The sequence below is a fragment of the Mastacembelus armatus genome, unplaced genomic scaffold (genome assembly GCF_900324485.2).
Source record: "Mastacembelus armatus unplaced genomic scaffold, fMasArm1.2, whole genome shotgun sequence".
Classification (NCBI taxonomy): domain Eukaryota; kingdom Metazoa; phylum Chordata; class Actinopteri; order Synbranchiformes; family Mastacembelidae; genus Mastacembelus; species Mastacembelus armatus.
Genome location: NW_022872910.1, coordinates 67,533 through 92,213, shown reverse-complemented (window position 1 = coordinate 92,213; position 24,681 = coordinate 67,533). Strand labels below are relative to the sequence as shown.

At 41.0% G+C, this 24,681-nt stretch overlaps 5 gene segments (V, D, J or C); all 5 read left to right on the top strand.

Moving 5' to 3' along the window:
- Nucleotides 1-690: 690 nt before the first annotated feature.
- On the top strand, nt 691-1,301 carry LOC113129636 (T cell receptor alpha variable 18-like; the record flags this gene model as incomplete). The annotated part of the segment is given in 2 exon segments: nt 691-882; nt 973-1,301. Coding segments are annotated over 2 exon segments (447 nt in total), but the record flags the coding sequence as incomplete, so codon positions are not given.
- A 3,582-nt stretch (nt 1,302-4,883) lies between these two features.
- LOC113129611 (T cell receptor alpha variable 12-3-like) lies at nt 4,884-5,925 on the top strand. The segment is given in 3 exon segments: nt 4,884-4,933; nt 5,111-5,397; nt 5,827-5,925. Coding segments are annotated over 3 exon segments (426 nt in total).
- A 5,049-nt stretch (nt 5,926-10,974) lies between these two features.
- Nucleotides 10,975-11,848, top strand: LOC113129610 (T cell receptor alpha variable 18-like). The segment is given in 3 exon segments: nt 10,975-11,173; nt 11,264-11,620; nt 11,817-11,848. Coding segments are annotated over 3 exon segments (507 nt in total).
- A 1,658-nt stretch (nt 11,849-13,506) lies between these two features.
- LOC113129609 (T cell receptor alpha variable 4-like) lies at nt 13,507-16,174 on the top strand. The segment is given in 3 exon segments: nt 13,507-13,624; nt 13,724-14,012; nt 16,162-16,174. Coding segments are annotated over 3 exon segments (357 nt in total).
- A 4,057-nt stretch (nt 16,175-20,231) lies between these two features.
- Nucleotides 20,232-21,298, top strand: LOC113129608 (T cell receptor alpha variable 12-3-like). The segment is given in 2 exon segments: nt 20,232-20,525; nt 21,179-21,298. Coding segments are annotated over 2 exon segments (414 nt in total).
- Nucleotides 21,299-24,681: the final 3,383 nt, after the last annotated feature.

Below are 24,681 nucleotides of genomic sequence, written 5' to 3'. Positions count from 1 at the left end.
TCTTCAGAATGCTGCGGCCCACTTTCTGACTAACACCAAAAAGCATGATCATATCTCCGCGATCCTGTATTCCCTCCACTGGCTCCCCGTATAATTCCAAATTCTATTTAAGCTTCTGTTGTTTACTTTCAGTCCAATCAATGGCACGACACCTTCGTACTTATGAGAGATTTAAAGTTCTCACCAACCCAGCAGAGCTTTGTGTTCTGCTGGACAACATTTGCTAGAGGTCTCTCGATCGAGGTACAAACAATGGGTTGATTATTCCTTCGCAGTGGCAGGTCCCAAACTCTGGAACACTCTACCCATTGAATTATGTTCCATCAATGACCTGCCCCTGTTTAAAGCTAAACTTAAGACTCAGTTATTCAGACTGGCTTTTGGTTAATAGCACGACCCTGCCATTTTTTTTATTGTCTGTGTCTGGTGTATTTTATATTCCTTATTATTGTATATATCCTTTATTTTTTAGATTTTTTTAATGTTGTGAAGCACTTCGGTCAACCTGAGTTGTTGTAAGGTGCTATACAAATAAAGACTGATTGACTGACTGATTGAAGAGAAAAAAATCCTGAAGAGAATTTACAAAGTCCCATTTGTCAAATGTTCCTTCTCAGTTTTGCTTGTATTATTTCTATATTACTTAGGAGACTGGTCCAAACTGTGTTCAGAGTAAAGTTGTCAGCAGGGGAATAACACAGGGCTGTGAATGAGCCCTGTCACTGTGATCAGGCTCCTCCTTCTAATCCACCAACTTAGTGTTGATGAAGACTAAACAGAGAGATCACAGCCTTCTTCATACTGGCTGGAGCTCCCAGTTCCTCAACACTGCACATATGACGCCTCTGTTCATCTCAGTGTTGCTGGCTGCTATGTGCCTTGGTATGAACACAGCTCTGTTTCTCTGATATCATTCCAGCATTGACATGACTCTTTAACAGCACACTGACACTGTTTGTTGGTGTTTTACAGAATGCAGAGCACAAAAAGACAACGTGCTGCAGCCAGAAGGAGATGTGACTGCTACTGAAGGAGAGGCAGTAACACTTGGCTGTCTGTATAACAGCAGTTCACCAGGACCAACTCTCTACTGGTACAAACAGGATGGAAACAACAGCCCCACGTTCATCCTGAGCAGATATAAACTGGATGAAGGCAACACACCAGACGAGTACAGGGAGAGATTTTCATCCACACTGGATTCCAGATCAGTTCCTCTGAAGATCCAGAATCTTCAGCTGTCTGACTCTGCTGTGTACTACTGTGCTCTGCAGCCCACAGTGACAGGAAACACCAAAACTCTGTACAAAAACCTTTGGAGCAAAGACAACACAATACTCCACAACATCCACCAGAGGGAGCCACAGACTTCATCAGCTGTCTCATCAACATTAGAGATCAGCCCAACTTTTGTTGTATTGTCTGAAAATTTGATGATTGTGTTTGCAGCGTGAACAGGTGTTCAGTTGTACAGGGAGCAGGGGAGGGGGCTCAGCACACATCCATGTGGTTCTCCAGTGCTGAGGGTCAGGGGTGGGGATGTGTTGGGAGTCAGTCTCACTATTTGTGGGTGAGTGCTAAGAAACTGTTTAATCCACAGTACCAGTCTGCTGGGGATACTGGTGTTAAAAGCTGAGCTGGAGTCAAGGAAAAACATCCTCACATACACCCCCTTCTGCTCCAGGTGGGTCATTGTAAAGGGCAGTGTTTATGGCAGCCTCTGTGAATCTATTGGCCCTGCATACATGCTGATGTTGGTCTAAGGTTGAGGAAAGATTAGATGTTATATGACCCAGGACTAGACTTTCAAAGCTCTTGGCTAGGATGTGTGTGAGTGCGACTGGTCTGTAGTCATTCAGACAGCTGATGTTTGTCTACTTGGGCACTGGGATGAAAGTGGTGGTTTTCAAACACGCAGGTACAGTAGCATGTGCCAAGAAGATGTTAAAGATATTGGTGGAAATCACTAGGAGCTGATGGACAAATGCACAGTCCATCTCTGCAGCTCTTATCAGAGCTATCACATCTACATCACTGTGGTGGGTTGAGCAGACGCTAGCTCCATAGCCTTGTCCGTGACTTGTGGATGTAATCAGGTCTCAGTTATGATCATTACACAAGGTTCCAGGATTCTAAGCTCAAATTTGTTATGATGTACCACAAGGATCAGTCCCAGGTCATCTGAACCTTTGAGGTCACATGGATTATAATACTCCCAAATTCAGGTCCATTTCCACCATGTTGCTGCACCTTCCATCAAAATGTGTGTCAGGAGCTGGTCCTGATGTTTTGCCTGTTAATGCCAAGGTCAGTGCTGGAGTTCATGGACCTTCTGCAGCTGAGTGGATCCAAATCTGACATCCTTTGATTTGGCCACAACTATTAAAAAAATAAGCTCATTGATTTCAGTGACACATTAATGACAGAAGTGGCAAAGTGTGTCTTTTGTAATGAGAAGTGTATTGAGTGTTAGGTAGAAATGAGAGATGTACTGATACACTGAGTACATACTCATTGTACAAATGCACAGTCCATCAGCTCCATCATTGTACCAACCACAGCAAAACTGAGCTGGTTTGGAGCCAGGAGATTACCAGGCGCATGCAGTACAAAGTACTGTTAGTGTAGACTCACATGGGCAGTCTGTCTGAGAGAAGGCTGGATTGGTGTGTGCATGATAAAACTGCCCATAGACTAAATAAGAATCTCATCTGACTTCACTGATTTTAATTACAGGCACAAATACATGCTGCGTTTGTCCAACAGTCATTTTGTAGAAAACAGTGACTGCCTGAAGACCTCACACATTTTTGGAGCAAATTTGATCAATTACTTATGAAATCCACAGCACAATGTTCAGTCTCTGAAGTCCTACATGAGGCCATCTCCAGACTATATAAAACCAGTTTCACCATGATTTTAAATGATGTGTAAATGACTGATGATGCTGCCATTTGGAGACTAGACTTCACAGGATTCTTTGAGGATGTTCATAAATATGCCAAAAGAAACAAAAAGAAAAGCCAGCAGAAAAATAAAGGTTTATCTGTTCAGAGTGATTTTAGCGTCGATAACGTTCAGTGATATCAGAGGACGAACAGGTCGAGGGAGGAGCAAATCTGTCAAAGAGCAGAACTAGTCCCACTGTGAGATTCATTCAATATCTAAAGCAAACACAACACAGATACTGTCTGTAAGATGCTCTCACTGCAACGCTGTGGAATATTTTCTCTTGTTCTGATCATACTAAAAGGTAGGTTACAGCAGGAATCAGACATGAGACCCAAACCTGAGCTTTACTGCTATGGGTCACTTTCAGTTTGTCAGTCTGTACAAACTCTACTGTGGACACTGACTTCAGTTCCTGCTTTGGTCTGTTTGTACGTCTGTTATTGTGTTTGTTCATTTTTGTTGTTCAAATTGTTAAAATCTGAACTAAAATATAGAAAAATCAGGAATCATGAAAACCACTGGAACAGACTATCAGAGTTTAGTATCATCTTTAACAACATTCATCTCTTCCTTCAGGTGTCGGCTGTGAAGATCTGAGTCCAGTCAACAATGAAGAGTTCAGATTAGAAGACAGCACTGTCACTCTGTCCTACAAATACTCCAAAACTATAACAGCTAGTGATGATTTCTACTGGTATCGCCAATATCCAGGAAAACCACCAGAGTTCCTCATTTCACACTCTGCTTCAGGACAAGTATTTAATAATCCAGTTCCTGGACTGAAGGTCAAAGTGCAGGAAAAGCAAATCAGCATGAACATCTCCTCTGCTGCAGTGACAGACTCTGCTCTGTACTACTGTGCTGTGAGGCCCACAGTGACAGCAAACCCACAGTCTCTGTACAAAAACACAAGCTGACACACTGACAAGCTGCTGGAAGCCTTTTCCCCACACTGTTGAAGTCAACGGTTTACCTCCACTAGAGGGCCACATCATCAAGTAGGCGGTGCACTACTTCTGCCCTGTGTTCAACCGTTGTGTCAATAAGAACAATTCTCAGACTGAATGTTGAACATCAGCTAGTTTCTCCTGTTCATTTCAACCTGCTTGGACAGATGGAACATTGGCTGTGGATTATTCTTGCTGCTCTTTGCTTTGGTAAGATAGAAAGTACAACATGTTTTATCCTCAAACATTTGAACACATCACTGAGCTGACATCAGCCCTTTTTATGGTTCACACTGACAATGATCCCTGAAAATCAGATTCATTCTACATGTCTATGTATCTGTCTCTTTGCCAGGTAACTCTTTAAACCTGCTGATTGTTCTGCTTTCATCAATCATCTTCATTGATCCATCTCTTCCTCTGCATGTTCTGTTCTTCCCCAGAGTGTAAAGGAGAAGACAGAGTGATCCAGCCAACAGGAGATGCCATTGCTGCTGAAGGAGACACAGCCACACTGGGTTGTACTTTTGAGACCAGTGCTACATCTTCCTACTTATTCTGGTATAAACAAGAAGAAAATAACTTTCCTAAGTATATTTTGCGACGTGACACTTTTGGATCAGAAGACAATGATCCAGACTTTCAGAAAGACAGATTTAATGCTGAAATCAACAAGACATCAGTTCCTCTGAAGATCCAGAAGCTTCAGCTGTCTGACTCTGCTGTGTACTACTGTGCTCTGCAGCCCACAGTGACAGGAAACACCAAAACTCTGTACAAAAACCTTTGGAGCAAAGACAACACAATACTCCACAACATCCACCAGAGGGAGACACACACTGTTGAACTTCAGTGGTTTGTTGCAGGAAGTCAAAGCCCAATCAGCTTGATGCTGAGGAGAAGAGCTGTGCAGCAGACACTGTTTAGTTGTTTCATTCTACTGCAGTGGAAGAACACTGTTCATCTGCTGTCTGACTTCAACAACTCCAAAGACATGTTGCTTTACTTCTTTCTCTTTTTATCTCACTTCATAGGTGAGTTTGACCACAAACAGGCGTCTCATTCAACCTGTTGATGTAACAACATGTTTGGTCTGATTTAGTCAAGAACCTTTTAATGATCACATGTGAAAGAGTCAAGAACCTGGGTTCAGGTTCCTGATGTTAGAATCTCTTTCAGATTAACTGACATGAAAATCGCTCATTTTGCAGCCATGGGTTCTATGAACAGCATCAAACCAGAAAGAACAGAAGAAGCTGTTGCAGAGGGAAGAAACATCAACCTGACCTGTACATATGAGGGAGCTATCAGGAACATCCAGTGGTACCGACAATACCAGAGATCCAGACCAGAGTTCCTGCTCTACATCACTGAGCAAGGACAGATTCATCCAGTTCGTTCAGATTTCTCCGCTCACATTAACTCAAAAGAGAAACAAGTGGATCTGCAGATCTCCTCTGCTGCAGTGTCTGACTCTGCTGTGTACTACTGTGCTCTGGAGCCCACAGTGACAGGAAACACCAAAACTCTGTACAAAAACCTTTGGAGCAAAGACAACACAATACTCCACAACATCCACCAGAGGGAACCACACACTGTCAAATTTAAAGAGCATCATACAGCTGGTATTAAATCAACTAATGTGAGAGACATAAACCAATGTCCATCTTCTCCAATGCTGTTTTATCTTTAAAATCAAAACTGTTTCACACAACCATTTGACTTAAAAATAAAATGATATTGTTGAAACAGAAACAGTCCAGAGTCACATTAGGAGGACATTAATGGCCTCACATTATTATTACTATTTACTCATATTTTTATATCTCATTACATCATTTTCTGTGTGAGACCATGTCAGCCACCTGTAGGTTTCTCAAATAACAAGCCCTAGGTCACACCTGAAATAAAATTCCCTCTTAACCAGAAAAAGAGACTGATCAGGTCTGGAAACAAGGAGGAGATCAAAGGTATCCAGAAGAAGCTGAGGATTAAGATCAGGAAGGTGTTGCAGGGAAGCCTTTGAATTTAGACTGACCAAATCAACTTTATTTATATGGCACTTTAAAAACAACATCCAGTTGACCAAAATACATAGGCAGAGTATAAGTAAAACAATAAGTAATAACTTATTGTCATTAAATGTAATTTAAAAAGATTCAAAGAATTAAAAGGATTAAACCAAAGTATCAGACACTACAATGTGTTAAAAGCCAAGGAAAATAAAAACATTTTAGGCAAAGATGTAAAAGAAGTCAAATCTATAGCTTCTTCAACATTGAGAGGCAGAGTATTCCAAAGTCTAGGGCCTCCAATGGCAAAAGCATGGTCAACCCAGGACTTATATCTGGCTCTAGGTACCTCCAGAAGGTACTGACATGATGATCTAAGAGATGAAGTTGTTTTGTGTCACTGCACAAGGTTAGAGAGACAGAAGGGAGCCAGACTGTTTATGGCCCTAAAAACAAAACCCAGTAACTTCAAAACAATTCTAAAATGAACCATCTGCCAGAGAAGAGAAGCCAAAAGCTGGGATATACACTCAAATTTACATGTATTTGTTAGAAGTCGAGCTGCTGCATTCTGAACCATTTGGAGACAAGAAAGGGACAACTGATTGACGCATTGCAGTAATCAAATCTAGTAATAAATTATTAAACTTCAGAAATGACTTGACCTTGCTTAGCAACCTCAGGTGGAGGAAGCTCGATTTCACTACTAAATTAATCAGTTTATCAAATTTCACTGAGATTTAAAACATCAGCCATATTCTTAGGTTGGAGAGACAGTGGAAAAATGCCTGGTAAGACATATCTCTCATGGCTTTAGAAGGTAAATGAATCTGAATATCATCAGCAGAGCAATGAAAAGAGAGGCACTGTTTCTTAAAGACAGATTCCAGTGGAAGCATGTACAAATAAAACTAAAAGGGACCAAGAACAGACCCTTGAGGGACACCACAGGAGAGGGGGTTGAAGAAGATGAGTAGTTATCAATATTTACAGCAAAACTTTTATAGGTGAGATGAGACCTAAAGCAGTTAATCATACCACATATTCTCACACATGGTTCCAGACATTATTATTCCTCAGTGCCACTGTCACTTAAAAAAGACTGAAGTTGGGTAAAAACAATGTTCTCTAAAACCTTTGACATAAAAGACAACTGGGATACAGGTCTATAATTGGAGAGCACAGAAGGATGTAGATTGGTCTTTGTAAGCAGAGGCTGTGCCAGAGCTCTTTTAAATGCTGCTGGGACTACCCATGTAGTTAGAGATACATGAATTAACACTAAGAAACAAGACTCGACAGATTCAAAAACATCCCTGAATAGACGTGTTGGGATTACATCTAGAGAACAATAAGAATGTTTCTTGTGCTGTACCACCTCTGACAGAGCAGACAAAGATATTGGTTCAAACTGATTGAAGACAGCTGAAGAAAGAGGGACATCAACTAAAACAGAGGAGTTTGCACTAAAACATCGCATAATGTTAGTTATCTTGTCCCTAAAATAATTAATCACCTCAGGAACAGCAGGCCTTATCTGCCACACCAACTACAATATGATCAATATGGACAATTTTCCAATACAGTCATTGTCTCACAACAAAAAAAGGAGCAAGAGAGCTGATGTGAATTTTATTGAGCTACATGAAACTGAACACATTAAGATACTGACTCAGAATGAAACAGACAGAGATTCTCAGACTGCTCTAATAAGAAAGAGGTAATAGTTTGTCTAAAGACCACAACCGTAAGAAGTCTTAAGGACTACACACTGGTGCCTGTAACAGCTGATGGAGGCTCATCCTTACCAACTTCTGTCCTTTGGTGAGACTGACAGACAGAAGGGTAACAGAGAAAACACAGATGTAAGAGGAGACAGAGATTCAGGGAGGAGCTAATCTGGAACTGAACTATAGAAGAGAGGAACTTCCATATTCAACAGAGTTCAAGGCACAAACCAGAAACATTATCTTCATTCAACATGCTGCCATTGGACTGTTATGTACTTTCTCTACTGTTACTATTGTTTCTAAGAGGTTTGTAAGATTGTGCATAAAGAAGTTCAGTTCCAGTGTTACCTGAATGTGATTTCTGGATTGAGACTTTCCCAACATGTTATAACAGAGTTATGTTTCCCTTCAGGTGTCGGCTGTGAAGATCTGACTCCAGTCAACAATGAAAAGTTCAGTTTAGAAGACAGCACTGTCACTCTGTCCTACAAATACCCCAAAATGTCAACTGGTGATTATTTCTTCTGGTATCGCCAATATCCAGGAAAACCACAAGAGTTCCTCATCTCACACTCTGATTCAGGACAAGTATTAAATAATCCAGTTCCTGGACTGAAGGTCAAAGTGGAGGAAAAGCAAATCAGCATGAACATCTCCTCTGCTGCAGTGTCTGACTCTGCTGTGTACTACTGTGCTGTGAGGCCCACAGTGACAGGAAACACCAAAACTCTGTACAAAAACCTTTGGAGCAAAGACAACACAATACTCCACAACATCCACCAGAGGGAGACACACACTGTTGAACTTCAGTGGTTTGTCATTACACAGTCTTGATTCTCTGCACTGCTGACAAAAACACAAAATGAAGGAAAGTAATTTTCTTACAACTCTGATTATAACAGATATTGTGGGACCTCTTTTACAGGAGAAACACCATAAATGAATGTAAACATCTCTTCTTTCTCCTTAGTTTCATTATAAACATGTGTCACTAAATGTGAAACAATGTCAGTATCATAAAAATACGATGCTGTCATAAGTAATCAGGTGTCAATATATTTACAGGTAAATTTCACATCAGTATTGACAGATCATACAATGTGATTCAAATGTCTCCATGAATCAGCTGACTTCATAGATTTGAGTCTTGATTTGTTCTGTTTGTATCGTCATAAAAGCAGTTTCTGTTTCTCAGGCGTTTTCACGTTTTATTTTGGTGTACCACAGGGTAGACTAGGTCCTCTTTGTCTAGAACACCTCGACTCAGAACTTACTGAGCACAGTCATTTTGTCCATTGTATGTTCTCAGGGACAAAGACAAGTCCAAACTGGTTCTGACAGTATGTGCATCCATCCAGATCATATTATATCAACCTCATTATGGGCTTTGTTGGGTGTCAAAGTCTGGCAGGCTGTCTCACACTCTGTATCCGACTGCTGACCTCTTCACAAAGACAATAAAATACACAGAACAGACAGTTAAGTCTCAATTCTGTTGATATCAGATTCTCCACAAAATACTGAGGATTCTTAACATCTTAACATTTCCATAAATTCAAATGAGCAGTAAAATGTCCCCAAGTTCCCAGAGAAAACACAATATCATCATGGAAACAGACTTTGTTCTAGTGTGACCTGCTTTGGTCTAACAATGGTGGAAGAAGTGAAACTGGACACTCGGTAAATGTTTCTCTGAGGTAGAGCTGCTCTAGCTGCAGAAATAATCTCACTGGATGAACTGAATTTTGTCAGACACAGAAACTGAAAAGGTTAGTACCTGGCCACGCCCACTGGAATCCAACCAATGAGATTATTTCTGTCTCCAGAGCAGAAATGTTGCAGGAAGTCAAAGCCCAATCAGCTTGATGCTGAGGAGACGAGCTGTGCAGCAGACACTGTTTAGTTGTTTCATTCTACTGCAGTGGAAGAACACTGTTCATCTGCTGTCTGACTTCAACAACTCCAAAGACATGTTGCTTTACTTCTTTCTCTTTTTATCTCACTTTATAGGTGAGTTTGACCACAAACAGGCGTCTCATTCAACCTCGCAATGAATTTGTCTTTGTCAGGAAGTCCTGGTCAACAGTTTGTGTCCACAGAGTAACACTGTACACTGACATTTTCCACTGTCTTCTCCTCTCAGCCTCATGGACAATGTTCGTCTAATGGCTTCATTTTCTCTACTTTTTCCAGGACTAACAGCTGGAGACACAATCTCTCCTGTACAAGATGAAGTCACTGGAAGAGAAGGAGAATCTGTCAAACTCACATGTCGCTATCAAACAGATAGAACTTCTGTTGATCTCCACTGGTACAAACATCATTCAGACCTGGAAGCTCCTCAGTTTATACTCAGGAAAGGAGCTAGATCAAGGAGTGATAGTCAATATATTCCTGATAATCGATATAAATCCCAAACATCAGCTACATCAACTGAACTGACCATAAAGAGTCTAACCCTGGCAGACACAGCTCTCTACTACTGTGCTCTAGAAACACAGTGATACAAAGTGTAGAAGAGTCTGTACAAAAACCTGAACACTGATATCTGACTACTCTTCAAAGAGGAGGGAAGTGGGATTCAAACCACAGCTTCATATCAGATTTATTCTGCTCATTCCTGTTTGATCAGAGTCCCTGTGGTTACAGCTGCTAATGAAACACTGGGGGAGGATTCACATCAGCAGCAAATCCACATCAATGACAAACCAACTGTTGATGCTTCAGACACAAGAAACCATGAAAACAAATAAACAGACTCTGACTTACTCAGTTAATCCTCTTCATACACTGTGGGTCATTAGGCCACAATGAGCTCCTTCCATTGTTCACCATCCTTGGAAACATGGAGAACTACAGCCCAAATTCACAGTAAAGTATTAACTAATAACACACTGACATCACTAGTTTATATGTTCAGACATCAAAATACACAGAAAAACTCAAAACAACAAAAGATTCAAACTTTCACAGCTAAAAATTTTTACGAAGTTTCAACATTTTTGATTGAAGCTTCAACAACAAATCCACCATCTCTGATTTGACCAAACATGATATTTACATTCAAGAGAAAAAATCCTGAAGAGAATTTACAAAGTCCCATTTGTCAAATATTCCTTCTCAGTTTGCTTGTACTATTTGTGATAAAAGATATTAAAGGGGTCGTAGCAGGTTCCCAACAATTAGCAGCTTTATATGTCAGGGACCAACGGGAATGGGCAGCAGCTGTAAAACAGGAAACGGGTCAGCTGAAATGTCCAGTGACGATCACATACAAGACAAGTTGGACACTGAAAGGAGACTGGTCTAAACTGTGTTCAGAGTAAAGTTGTCAGCAGGGGAATAACACAGGGCTGTGAATGAGCCCTGTCACTGTGATCAGGCTCCTCCTTCTAATCCACCAACTTAGTGTTGATGAAGACTAAACAGAGAGATCACAGCCTTCTTCATACTGGCTGGAGCTCCCAGTTCCTCAACACTGCACATATGACGCCTCTGTTCATCTCAGTGTTGCTGGCTGCTATGTGCCTTGGTATGAACACAACTCTGTTTCTCTGATATCATTCCAGCATTGACATGACTCTTTAACAGCACACTGACACTGTTTGTTGGTGTTTTACAGAATGCAGAGCACAAAAAGACAACGTGCTGCAGCCAGAAGGAGATGAGACTGCTACTGAAGGAGAGGCAGTAACACTTGGCTGTCTGTATAACAGCAGCAGTTCAGCAAGTAATTATCTCTACTGGTACAAACAGGATGGAAACAACAGCCCCACGTTCATCCTGAGTCGAGTTAATCTAGATGAAGGCAACACACCAGATGAGTACAGGGAGAGATTTTCATCCACACTGAATTCCACATCCAGATCAGTTCCTCTGAAGATCCAGAAGCTTCAGCTGTCTGACTCTGCTGTGTACTACTGTGCTCTGCAGCCCACAGTGACAGGAAACACCAAAACTCTGTACAAAAACCTTTGGAGCAAAGACAACACAATACACCACAACATCCACCAGAGGGAAACACACACTGATAAACTTCAGTGGTTTGTCCTCACACAGTCTGGATTCTTTGAAGACCAGAGAATAACAAGAGAATGAATCATGGGGGGGACTGCTGTGTCTTTGATTACACTGAAACTTTGCTAACTGAGAACATCACAGATGCTGCTCTTCAGCTAGAGAGGCTAATGCTCTACAGAGCAGATAGTGCAGCCTCACAAACCAACAATATATATATCAACAAATCATGGAGCCAGAGTATCGTAGTGGTCTCAAACCAGTACTCACTACATGATAATGGACTCATCTCTATACTTGTCTTGCTAGACCTTAGTGCTGCACCTGACACTACTGACCACAGCATCTTATTACAGAGACTGGAACACGTGATTGGAATGAAAGGAAAAGCGTTAAAATGGTTCCAGTCTTATTTATCAGACAGATTCCAATTTGTTCATGTTCATGATGAACCTTCCATGTGCAGAAAAGTTAGTTTTGGAGTTCCACAAGGTTCTGTGCTTAGACCGATTCTGTTCACCTTATACATGCTTCCTTTAGGCAATACTATTAGGAAACACTCTATTAATTACCACTGCTATGCAGATGACACTCAGCTGTATCTATCTATGAAACCTGATAACACAAACCAGTTAGCCAGATTTTAGGCGTGTCTAAAGCATGTAAATGCCTGGATGACCAGTAACTTTCTACTTTTAAATTTATAGAAAACAGAAGTTATTGTATTTTGGCCTAAAAGCCTCAGAAATAGCTTTTCTAACAATGTAGCTACTTTAGATGGCATAGCCCTGGCCTCCAGCACTACTGTGAAAAACCTTGCAGTTAATTTTGACCAGGACATGTTCTTTAATTCACACATAAAACAAATCTCTAGAACTGCCTTCTTTCTACCTGTGGTTCCCAGAATTTACAAAAGTAGAATGGGAGGCAGAGCCTATAGCTATCAAGCTCCTCTCCTGTGGAACCAGCTCCCAGTCTGGGTTCAGGAGGCAGACACTCTGTACTAGATTTAAAAACCTTCCTTTCTGACAAAGCGTATAGTTAGGGCTGCCTTCAGGTAACCCTGAACCATCCCTTAGTTATGCTGCTACAGGCCTAGACTGCCTGAGGACCATCGGTGCACTGAGCTAGCCTACCACTCCCGGTGAAGGGAATATTGCTTAAGAAGCCTAGATGGTGGTGTGCTATTGAGCTGTTTGTGACCTTACAAGTAAATACTTTTCAAGCAGTGTTAAGAAAACTCATGTATAACTTTATTTGCCATCTGGATAGATCTGGAAATTACATTATTTTCGCTTTGGCCAGTTTTCTCCAGGTACTCCGGTTTCCTCCCACAGTCCAAAAACATGCATGTCAGGTTGATTGGTGACTCTAAATTGCCCATAGGAGTGAGTGTGTGAGGTTGTTTGTCTCTATGTGGCCCTGTGATGGACTGGGGACCTGTCCAGGGTGTCCCCCTACCTTTCACCCAAAGAGAGGTGGGATAGGCTCCAGCAGATTCCTGGGACCCTGGTTAGGAAAGAGCGGGTAGTGAGTCTGCAATAAAATGATTCAATCATTCATGAACCTCTTTTTATGAAGCAGCCTCTCACTTTATGTTTCCATCAGTCAGTGAATGTGACGCCAATGCAAAAGCTGCTTTGGAGTCAAATGACCATGAGCCTTCTCCCTTTAAAATAACTACAACATTTATGAACAAGCTCCACAGCCTGGATAATGAGCCAGTTAGTGATAAAAACCATGCAATGTTATGCAAAGCAATAAAGACCAGTGAGAAGCTGAAAAGTCATCAGTCCTGTGTGAAAGGAGGAGATGAGGAGATGAAGGGAGGAGCAAAACTGTGACTGAAGGACAGAAAAGACTGAAACTCTCACAGTGGAGTTTAAAGCAGAAACAGCTTCTATCTTTAAGATGAAGTCAGTGCACTTACATCTGTTTTCAGCTTTGTTTCTGATCACACTGACAGGTAGGAGAAAATTCACTAGTGAACATAGAAATGTAAAATAGAATTCACTGATAAAACCTTTGGAGCAATAAGTTCTAACAGAGTTATGTCTTCCTTCAGGTGTCGGCTGTGAAGATCTGACTCCAGTCAGCAGTGAAAAGTTCAGTTTAGAAGACAGCACTGTCACTCTGTCCTACAAATACCCCAAACTGTCAACTGGTGATAATTTATTCTGGTATCGCCAATATCCAGGAAAACCACCAGAGTTCCTCATCTCACACTCTGCTTCAGGACAAGTATTAAATAATCCAGTTCCTGGACTGAAGGTCAAAGTGGAGGAAAAGCAAATCAGCATGAACATCTCCTCTGCTGCAGTGTCTGACTCTGCTGTGTACTACTGTGCTCTGGAGCCCACAGTGACAGGAAACACAAAAACTCTGTACAAAAACCTTTGAAGCAAAGACAACACAATACTCCACAACATCCACCAGAGGGAGATACACACTGTTAAACTTCAGTGGTTTGTTGCAGGAAGTCAAAGCACAATCAGCTTGATGCTGAGTAAAACAATAAGTAATAACTTAAAGTCCATCCATCCATCCATCTTCTATACCCGCTTTTCCTGGTTCAGGGTCACTGTTTATGGCCCTAAAAACAAAACCCAGTAACTTCAAAACAATTCTAAAATGAACCATCTGCCAGAGAAGAGAAGCCAAAAGCTGGGATATGCACTCAAATTTAGAAATATTTGTTGGAAGTCGAGCTGCTGCATTCTGAACCATTTGGAGACAAGAAAGGGACAACTGATTGACGCATTGCAGTAATCAAATCTAGTAATAAATTATTAAACTTCAGAAATGACTTCACCTTGCTTAGCAACCTCAGGTGGAGGAAGCTCGATTTCACTACTAAATTAATCAGTTTATCAAATTTCACTGATATTTAAAACATCAGCCATATTCTTAGGTCGGAGAGACAGAGGAAAAATGCCTGGTAAGACATATCTCTCATGGCTTTAGAAGGTAAATGAATCTTAATATCATCAGCAGAGCAATGAAAAGAGAGGCACTGTTTCTTAAAGACAGATTCCAGTGGAAGCATGTACAAATAAAACTAAAAGGGACCAAGGACAGATCCTTGAGGGACACCACAGGAGAGGGGGTTGAAGAAGATGAGTAGTTATCAATATTTACAGCAAAACTTTTATAGGTGAGATAAGACCTAAAGCAGTTAATCATACCACATATTCCCACACATGGTTCCAGACATTATTATTCCTCAGTGCCACTATCACTTAAAAAAGACTGAAGTTGGGTAAAAACAATGTTCTCTAAAACCTTTGACATAAAAGACAACTGGGATACAGGTCTATAATTGGAGAGCACAGAAGGATGTAGATTGGTCTTTGTAAGCAGAGGCTGTGCCAGAGCTCTTTTAAATGCTGCTGGGACTACCCGTGTACTCAGAGAGACATGAATTAATGCTAAGAAACAAGACCCGACAGATTCAAAAACATCCCTGAATAGACGTGTTGGGATTACCTCTAGAGAACAATAAGAATGTTTCTTGTGCTGTACCACCTCTGATAGAACAGACAAAGATTCTGGTTCAAACTGATTGAAGACAGCTGAAGACAGAGGGACATCAACTAAAAGAGAGGAGGTGGCACTAAAACATCACATAATGTTAGTTGTCTTGTCCCTAAAATAATTAATCACCTCAGGAACAGCAGGCCTTATCTGCCACACCAACTACAATATGATCAATATGGACAATTTTCCAATACAGTCACTGTCTCACTACAAAAAAAGAAGCAAGAGAGCTGATGTGAATTTTATTGAGCTACATGAAACTGAACACAGTAAGATACTGACTCAGAATGAAACAGACAGAGATTCTCAGACTGCTCTAATAAGAAAGAGGTAATAGTTTGTCTAAAGACCACAACCGTAAGAAGTCTTAAGGACTACACACTGGTGCCTGTAACAGCTGATGGAGGTTCATCCTTACCAACTTCTGTCCTTTGGTGAGACTGAGTATGGATCCACTACAGTTTGGAGTGAACTAAGAGTCTGTGCAGACCCTGGATGTATATCTAAATAACCAATATAGTGTTATCTAATCTAATCTTGTTTTCAACCTGTGAAAAGGTGATCCATCCTTTGAACCAACACAGCTACCTTTTTTGAGTAGATATATCAGAAACTTCCCCTCTTCAACTGATCCAAAATACTGCTGCCAGTCTGGTACCAGACAGAAGGGTAACAGAGAAAACACAGATGTAAGAGGAGACAGAGATTCAGGGAGGAGCTAATCTGGAACTGAACTATAGAAGAGAGGAACTTCCATATTCAACAGAGTTCAAGGCACAAACCAGAAACATTATCTTCATTCAACATGCTGCCATTGGACTGTTATGTACTTTCTCTACTGTTACTATTGTTTCTAAGAGGTTTGTAAGATTGTGCATAAAGAAGTTCAGTTCCAGTGTTACCTGAATGTGATTTCTGGATTGAGACTTTCCCAACATGTTATAACAGAGTTATGTTTCCCTTCAGGTGTCGGCTGTGAAGATCTGAGTCCAGTCAACAATGAAAAGTTCAGTTTAGAAGACAGCACTGTCACTCTGTCCTACAAATACTCCAGACCTGCTACATATGATGATAATTTCTTCTGGTATCGCCAATATCCAGGAAAACCACCAGAGTTCCTTTTGTCTCACACAGGAACAGGAATGAAACTAAAAGAGGAGGTCTCTGGACTGGATTTTAAAGTGAGTGAGGATAAAACCCAGATGGATCTGCAGATCTCCTCTGCTGCAGTGACAGACTCTGCTCTGTACTACTGTGCTGTGAGGCCCACAGTGACAGCAAACCCACAGTCTCTGTACAAAAACACAAGCTGACACACTGACAAGCTGCTGGAAGCCTTTTTTCCACACTGTTGAAGTCAACGGTTTACCTCCACTAGAGGGCCACATCATCAAGTAGGCGGTGCACTACTTCTGCCCTGTGTTCAACCGTTGTGTCAATAAGAACAATTCTCAGACTGAATGTTGAACATCAGCTAGTTTCTCCTGTTCATTTCAACCTGCTTGGACAGATGGAACATTGGCTGTGGATTATTCTTGCTGCTCTTTGCTTTGGTAAGATAGAAAGTACAACATGTTTTATCCTCAAACATTTGAACACATCACTGAGCTGACATCAGCCCTTTTTATGGTTCACACTGACAATGATCCCTGAAAATCAGATTCATTCTACATGTCTATGTATCTGTCTCTTTGCCAGGTAACTCTTTAAACCTGCTGATTGTTCTGCTTTCACCAATCATCTTCATTGATCCATCTCTTCCTCTGCATGTTCTGTTCTTCCCCAGAGTGTAAAGGAGAAGACAGAGTGATCCAGCCAACAGGAGATGTCATTGCTGCTGAAGGAGACACAGCCACACTGGGTTGCACTTTTGAGACCAGTGACCCAAGTCCCACTTTGTTTTGGTATAAACAAGAAGAAAACGATTTCCCAAAGTACATGATGAAATCTTTCTCCACATCAGTATAAAAAGCTCCAGACTTTCAGAAAGACAGATTTAATGCTGAAATCAACAAGACATCAGTTCCTCTGAAGATCCAGAAGCTTCAGCTGTCTGACTCCACTGTGTACTACTGTGCTCTGCAGCCCACAGTGACAGGAAACACCAAAACACTGTACAAAAACCTTTGGAGCAAAGACAACACAATACTCCACAACATCCACCAGAGGGAGACACTCACTGTTGAACTTCAGTGGTTTGTCATCACAGTCTGGATTCTTTGTATTGACACTGACTTTCTCCAGGTCCTGAAACAAAACTGCCCCTCAGTGTAGAAACTTTTCAGAGACCATGTCAAACCCAGTAGCTCATCTATGGTTAAGTTCTGGAACCATTTCAGATTCTGTAAAACAATGATGAGATTCTTCATAAACAGCTGCAGCAACACCTGCATCCAGTTCTGTTGGTTTCTGTGGGACCATTTATTGAGATAGTTAATGTTCAAGTTCACCTTTATTTATAAAGCACATTTACAAGCAACAAGTGTTGTTCCAAAGTGCTGTACAGTTTATGAACATAAATTTAAGCAAAATAAAAAGATAATTAAGTAAAAACATAAATAACTTTGTAATCCAGTAAAAGCTGGTATGGAAAACTCCAATTTATCTTCCATGTTGTTCCCACTCCAGTCCTAGTCCCATAGGCTCATTAGGTGAGCTAATGTTTCCCAGGGAGGACACACTCTGCAGCCAGTTGGTGAATCAAATGGATCACATGAATCCACCATTAGATCCTAATGACCCTCCCCTGAGCTCACTCCCTTTTGTTCACCTAACAAGCCTATTCAGACCAGCCATGAAGTGAAACCAACTCAGGAGTGTGGGTCTAAGGACTCTGACCTGATTTACATAGTCCACCTAATGAGCCTATGGGACTAGGGGTGGACTGAAACCAACCTGGGAGATAAATTGGAGTTTCCATACCAGCTTTTCCTTAGACCGTTTTGTAACTAACTGTGTCAAATTAAAGGAATCATAGAAATTACTTGATTAAAGGTTGTGTTTTCACAGCAGATATGAATATTGAAATCTCCCAGAATTAACAATCTGTCACAGCAGAGTACCAGTGTTGATAAAAACTCTGAGAATTCGCCAATGAAGTAAATGAGTGAACAAAGAATGGGACAGATACACATCAACTTTTGAGAGGCAGAGACACTTAGAAAACACAGATGTAAGAGGAGACAGAGATTCAGGGAGGAGCTAATCTGGAACTGAACTATAGAAGAGAGGAACTTCCATATTCAACAGAGTTCAAGGCACAAACCAGAAACATTATCTTCATTCAACATGCTGCCATTGGACTGTTATGTACTTTCTCTACTGTTACTATTGTTTCTAAGAGGTTTGTAAGATTGTGCATAAAGAAGTTCAGTTCCAGTGTTACCTGAATATGATTTCTGGATTGAGACTTTCCCAACATGTTATAACAGAGTTATGTTTCCCTTCAGGTGTCGGCTGTGAAGATCTGACTCCAGTCAACAATGAAAAGTTCAGTTTAGAAGACAGCACTGTTACTCTGTCCTACAAATACTCCAGACCTGCTACATATGATGATAATTTCTTCTGGTATCGCCAATATCCAGGAAAACCACCAGAGTTCCTTTTGTCTCACACAGGAACAGGGATGAAACTAAAAGAGGAGGTCTCTGGACTGGATTTTAAAGTGAATGAGAATAAAACCCAGATGGATCTGCAGATCTCCTCTGCTGCAGTGACAGACTCTGCTCTGTACTACTGTGCTGTGAGGCCCACAGTGACAGCAAACCCACAGTCTCTGTACAAAAACACAAGCTGACACACTGACAAGCTGCTGGAAGCCTTTTTTCCACACTGTTGAAGTCAACGGTTTACCTCCACTAGAGGGCCACATTATCAAGTAGGCGGTGCACTACTTCTGCCCTGTGTTCAACCGTTGTGTCAATAAGAACAATTCTCAGACTGAATGTTGAACATCAGCTAGTTTCTCCTGTTCATTTCAACCTGCTTGGACAGATGGAACATTGGCTGTGGATTATTCTTGCTGCTCTTTGCTTTGGTAAGATAGAAAGTACAACATGTTTTATCCTCAAACATTTGAACACATCACTGAGCTGACATCAGCCCTTTTTATGGTTCACACTGACAATGATCCCTGAAAATCAGATTCATTCTACATGTCTATGTATCTGTCTCTTTGCCAGGTAACTCTTTAAACCTGCTGATTGTTCTGCTTTCATCAATCATCTTCATTGATCCATCTCTTCCTCTGCATGTTCTGTTCTTCCCCAGAGTGTAAAGGAGAAGACAGAGTGATCCAGCCAACAGGAGATGTCATTGCTGCTGAAGGAGACACAGCCACACTGGGTTGTACTTTTGAGACAACAAGAGCACGTCCCACTTTGTTCTGGTATAAACAAGAAGAAAACGATTTCCCAAAGTATATGATGAAATCTTTCTCCACATCAGTAGAAAAAGCTCCAGACTTTCAGAAGGACAGATTTAATGCTGAAATCAACAAGACATCAGTTCCTCTGAAGATCCAGAAGCTTCAGCTGTCTGACTCTGCTGTGTACTACTGTGCTGTGAGGCCCACAGTGACAGGAAACACCAAAACTCTGTACAAAAACCTTTGGAGCAAAGACAACACAATACTCCACAACATCCACCAGAGGGAGACACACATTGTTAAACTTCAGTGGTTTGTTGCAGGAAGTCAAAGCCCAATCAGCTTGATGCTGAGGAGAAGAGCTGTGCAGCAGACACTGTTTAGTTGTTTCATTCTACTGCAGTGGAAGAACACTGTTCACCTGCTGTCTGACTTCAACAACTCCAAAGACATGTTGCTTTACTTCTTTCTCTTTTTATCTAACTTTATAGGTGAGTTTGACCACAAACAGGCGTCTCATTCAACCTGTTGATGTAACAACATGTTTGGTCTGATTTTGTCAAGAAGTTTTTAATGATCACATGTGAAAGAGTCAAGAACCTGGGTTCAGGTTCCTGATGTTAGAACCTCTTTCAGATTAACTGACACGAAAATCGCTAATTTTGCAGCCATGGGTTCTATGAACAGCATCAAACCAGAAAGAAAAGAAGAAGCTGTTGCAGAGGGAAGAAACATCAACCTGACCTGTACATATGAGGGTGTTATCAACAACATCCAGTGGTACCGACAATACCAGAGATCCAGACCAGAGTTCCTGCTCTACATCACTGAGCAAGGACAGATTCATCCAGTTCTTTCAGATTTCTCCGCTCACATTAACTCAAAAGAGAAACAAGTGGATCTGGAGATCAAGTCTGCTGCAGTGTCTGACTCTGCTGTGTACTACTGTGCTCTGGAGCCCATAGTGACAGGAAACACCAAAACTCTGTACAAAAACCTTTGGAGCAAAGACAACACAATACTCCACAACATCCACCAGAGGGAGACACACACTGTTAAACTTCAGTGGTTCGCCATCACAGTCTGGATTCTTTGTTCTGAAGATTCAGTCAAAGAATGAATCAACATAATAATGATCCCTAATCACTTTCATTGACACATCACTTACTAACATGTTTATCTGTTATTGTCCCAATGCCATAATTAATGATTTGACTGATATCTAATAAATTAATCTCCAAAAAGATTTTCCAGAGTGGAATAAAATCATGACATTAGGGCGGCTATTGCTGAGAAGGTAGAGCAGAATGACCCTGAACCAGAAGGTTGGTAGGTTGATCTTTGGCTTCACTGGTCCACAGGTCGAAGTATCTTTGGGCAAAACCCTAAACCCCAAGTTGCCCCTGGTGAATGTTCCATCGGTGTCTGAGTCATGAGCAAATAGGTGAATGGGCAAATAGTGGTAAAGCACTTTGAGTGTAGTTGAGTGTATAAAAGTGCTATATAAGACCATTTACATTTCAGTTTGACCTTTTACCCTAAAAAACACCAGGACACACAAAGTATTTAAATGTTTTCAGTGTTGACTGTTGAAAACCAGCATGTGTCCTAATACAGATGACAAAGACGTATAAAGGAGGCAATGGATCCAACCGCAGGAGACGACCGATTCATCACCTGAACTTTGACAAGACCAAAATAACCAAAAACACAGGAGCCAAGAACAAAGAGCACTGAGCAGATACACAGGAGATCAGACAATCAGTCAACCCTGGTGAGTGATCTAAGTACAAGCTGGATGATTGTCTGAACAGGAAACAGGTGAGAATGGACAGAGCCAACACAAAGGCAGGATATGGAACAGAACAATTAAACACAGGTGAACTTAACTAATTACATTTACTTACAAATTTATTATTAAACTTTCATCCTCAGAACAGTTATAACTCATTTGACAGTCTCACTCTGAGCCTCTCACATCCAAACTGAAAAACACAAAAACCAGTTCTACTTGTCATTGTGGACCGTCCACCTGTCCCTTACTCAGAGTTTCTAACTGAATTCCCAGACTTCCTGTCTGATTTAGTGCTTAGTTCAGATAAAGTCATTATAGTGGGAGATTTTAACATTCATGTAGATGTTGAAAATAACAGCCTCAGCATTGCATTTAATTCTATATTAGATTCAATTGGTTTAACTCAAAATGTTAATAAACCCACCCACTGTTTCAATCACACCCTTGATCTTGTTCTGACCTATGGCATCGAACTTGAACATCTCATAGTTTTTCCCCCAAATCCTGTTTTGTCAGATCATTCTTTAATAACTTTTGAATTTAAAATGATGGATCATGCAACGTTTGGAAGAAAATTCCACTACAGCAGATGTTTATCCGACAACGCTGTTAATAAATGTAAGAAAATGATTCCATCCTTATTAACATCTATGCCAAGTATAAACATAGTGGAGGGCAGCTGCTTCAATCCCACTCCCTACCAAATTGATCATATTGTTGACAGTGCTGTAACCTCACTGCGTGAAATGCTTGATTCTGTGGCCCCTCTGAAAAAGAAGTTAGTGAATCAGAGAAGACTAGCCCCATGGTATAATTTACATATTCGTACCTTAAAGCAGGCATCACGAAGGCTGGAAAGGAAGTGGCGTTCCACAAATTTCGAGGAATTTTATCTAGCCTGGAAAAACAGTCTATTAACATATAAAAAATCTCTCCGTAAAGCCAGAACTGCATACTATTCATCACTAATAGAGGAAAATAAGAACAATCCCAGGTTTCTTTTCAGCACTGTAGCCAGGCTGACAAAAAGTCACAGCTCTGTTGAGCCCAGTGTTCCCTTAGCTCTCAGCAGTGATGAATTTATGAGTTTCTTTACAAATAAAATCACAACTATTAGAGATAAAATTCAGCAGATGCTTCCTATACCTGCAATAAATGAATCTTTTACTACAGTAGCTCTTGAATCATCTGTAGGACCTCAGTTATGTTTAGACTGCTTCTCTCCCATAGATCTCTCTGAATTTACATCAGTAGTTGCTTCATCTAAATCATCAACGTGTCTCTTAGACCCCATCCCGACTAGACTGCTTAAAGACACCCTGCCATTAATTAACCCATCTTTATTAGACTTAGTAAATTTATCTCTAGTATCAGGCTACGTACCACAGGCCTTTAAGACTGCAGTAATCAAACCCTTACTCAGAAACCCTAGTCTTGATCCAGGAGTCTTGGCTAATTATAGACCAATATCCAACCTGCCATTTATTTCTAAAATCCTAGAAAAAGCTGTTGCTAAGCAGCTATCAGACCACTTACACAGGAATGAACTATTTGAAGATTTTCAATCAGGATTTGGAGCACATCATAGTACAGAAACAGCACTGTTAAAAGTTATCAACGATCTTCTTTTAGCCTCAGATAATGGACTTGTTTCTATACTTGTCCTCGTAGACCTTAGTGCTGCATTCAACACTATTGACCACAACATCTTATTAGAGAGACTGGAGCATGTGACTGGTATCAGAGCAACAGCATTAAAATGGTTCCAATCCTATTTATCGGACAGATTCCAGTTTGTTCATGTCCATGATGAACCTTCCACACGAACAAAAGTTGGTGTATGGAGTATGGAGTTCCACAAGGCTCCGATTCTGTTCATCCTATACATGCTTCCTTTGGGCTATGTCATTAGGAAGCACTCTATTAATTACCACCGCTATGCAGATGACACTCAGTTATATCTGTCTATGAAACCTGTTAACACAAACCAGTTAACCAGACTTCAAGTGTGTCTAACTGACATCAAGGCCTGGATGACCAGTAACTTTCTACTTTTAAATTTAGAGAAAACAGAAGTCATTGTATTTGGGCCTAAAAACCTCAGAAATAGCTTTTCTAAAATTATAGCTACTTTAGATGGCATATCCCTGGCCTCCAGCACTACTGTGAAAAACCTTGGAGTTATTTTTGACCTTTATCCTTTAACCTGTCCTTTAACTCACACACAAAAGAAATCTCTAGAACTGCCTTCTTTCACCTGCGCAACATTGCCAAAATTAGGAACATCCTGCCTCAAAATGATGCCGAAAATCTAGTCGATCCATTTGTTACCTCAAGGCTAGATTACTGTAACTCATTACTATCTGGATGTCTCAGTATCTCCATAAAAAGCCTCCAGTTAATCCAGAATGCCGCAGCCAGAGTCCTGACAGGAACTAGCAAGAGAGATCATATTTCTACTATATTGGCTTCTCTTCATTGGCTCCCTGTAAAATACAGAATAGAATTTAAAATCCTTCTCACATACAAATCCCTTCATGATCAAGCTCCTTCATACCTTAAAGACCTCATAGTACCATACTATCCCAATAGAGCACCCCTTTTTTACCGCATTTGGAATTTTAGTGAGGATTTTATTTTTACTTTTATTTTTGATCAACCTCCGATGACCATGCCTCCCTTCCCTGAGGACGATCACAGCAAACTCCTACAGACAGACAAGAGCATGCTAGTATACAGATAACTAGCATTAACAAGACCGAGCAACAGGAGGGTTGTGTCCGGGTAAATAAAACTACTGGTATCAATCCTCCCTGGAACGCTCTCGGAGCAAAGCCAAAGACTAAATCAGGACAAGCAACAGGCAGAACTCAGCGCCCAGAAATCTGTGATGCGACAGGCTGGCCAGCGTTACCATCCTCCTCAACCCCTGTGCAGAGGAAAGCACAGCCATGGATAACAGCTAAGGGGAAAAGGAGCAACAAAACTCCTAAGAAACTAACTGTACAGCTACAAAATAGATTCGCTCCACTACTGCAGGACCCTGGATCTTCATCTGATCACTTGGACAATCCTCCCACATCCACAGAGAGGGGTAAGGTGTGAAAACTCAACAGAAGACCAGAACACTAAGAGGAAAGCTAACAGGGCCCTCAGACTTTGATTGTGGGCGACTTGGCCATAAAAGATGTGAGACGGATGTGCAGGTAGTAGTAACAACACAAAAGTGCTGTATTTCCCAAAAGATATGGTCTCTGACACTACTGACAAAATCCTGAGCATTGTTGCAGAAAACCCAACTGTGAAAAACCTCGTACTACACACA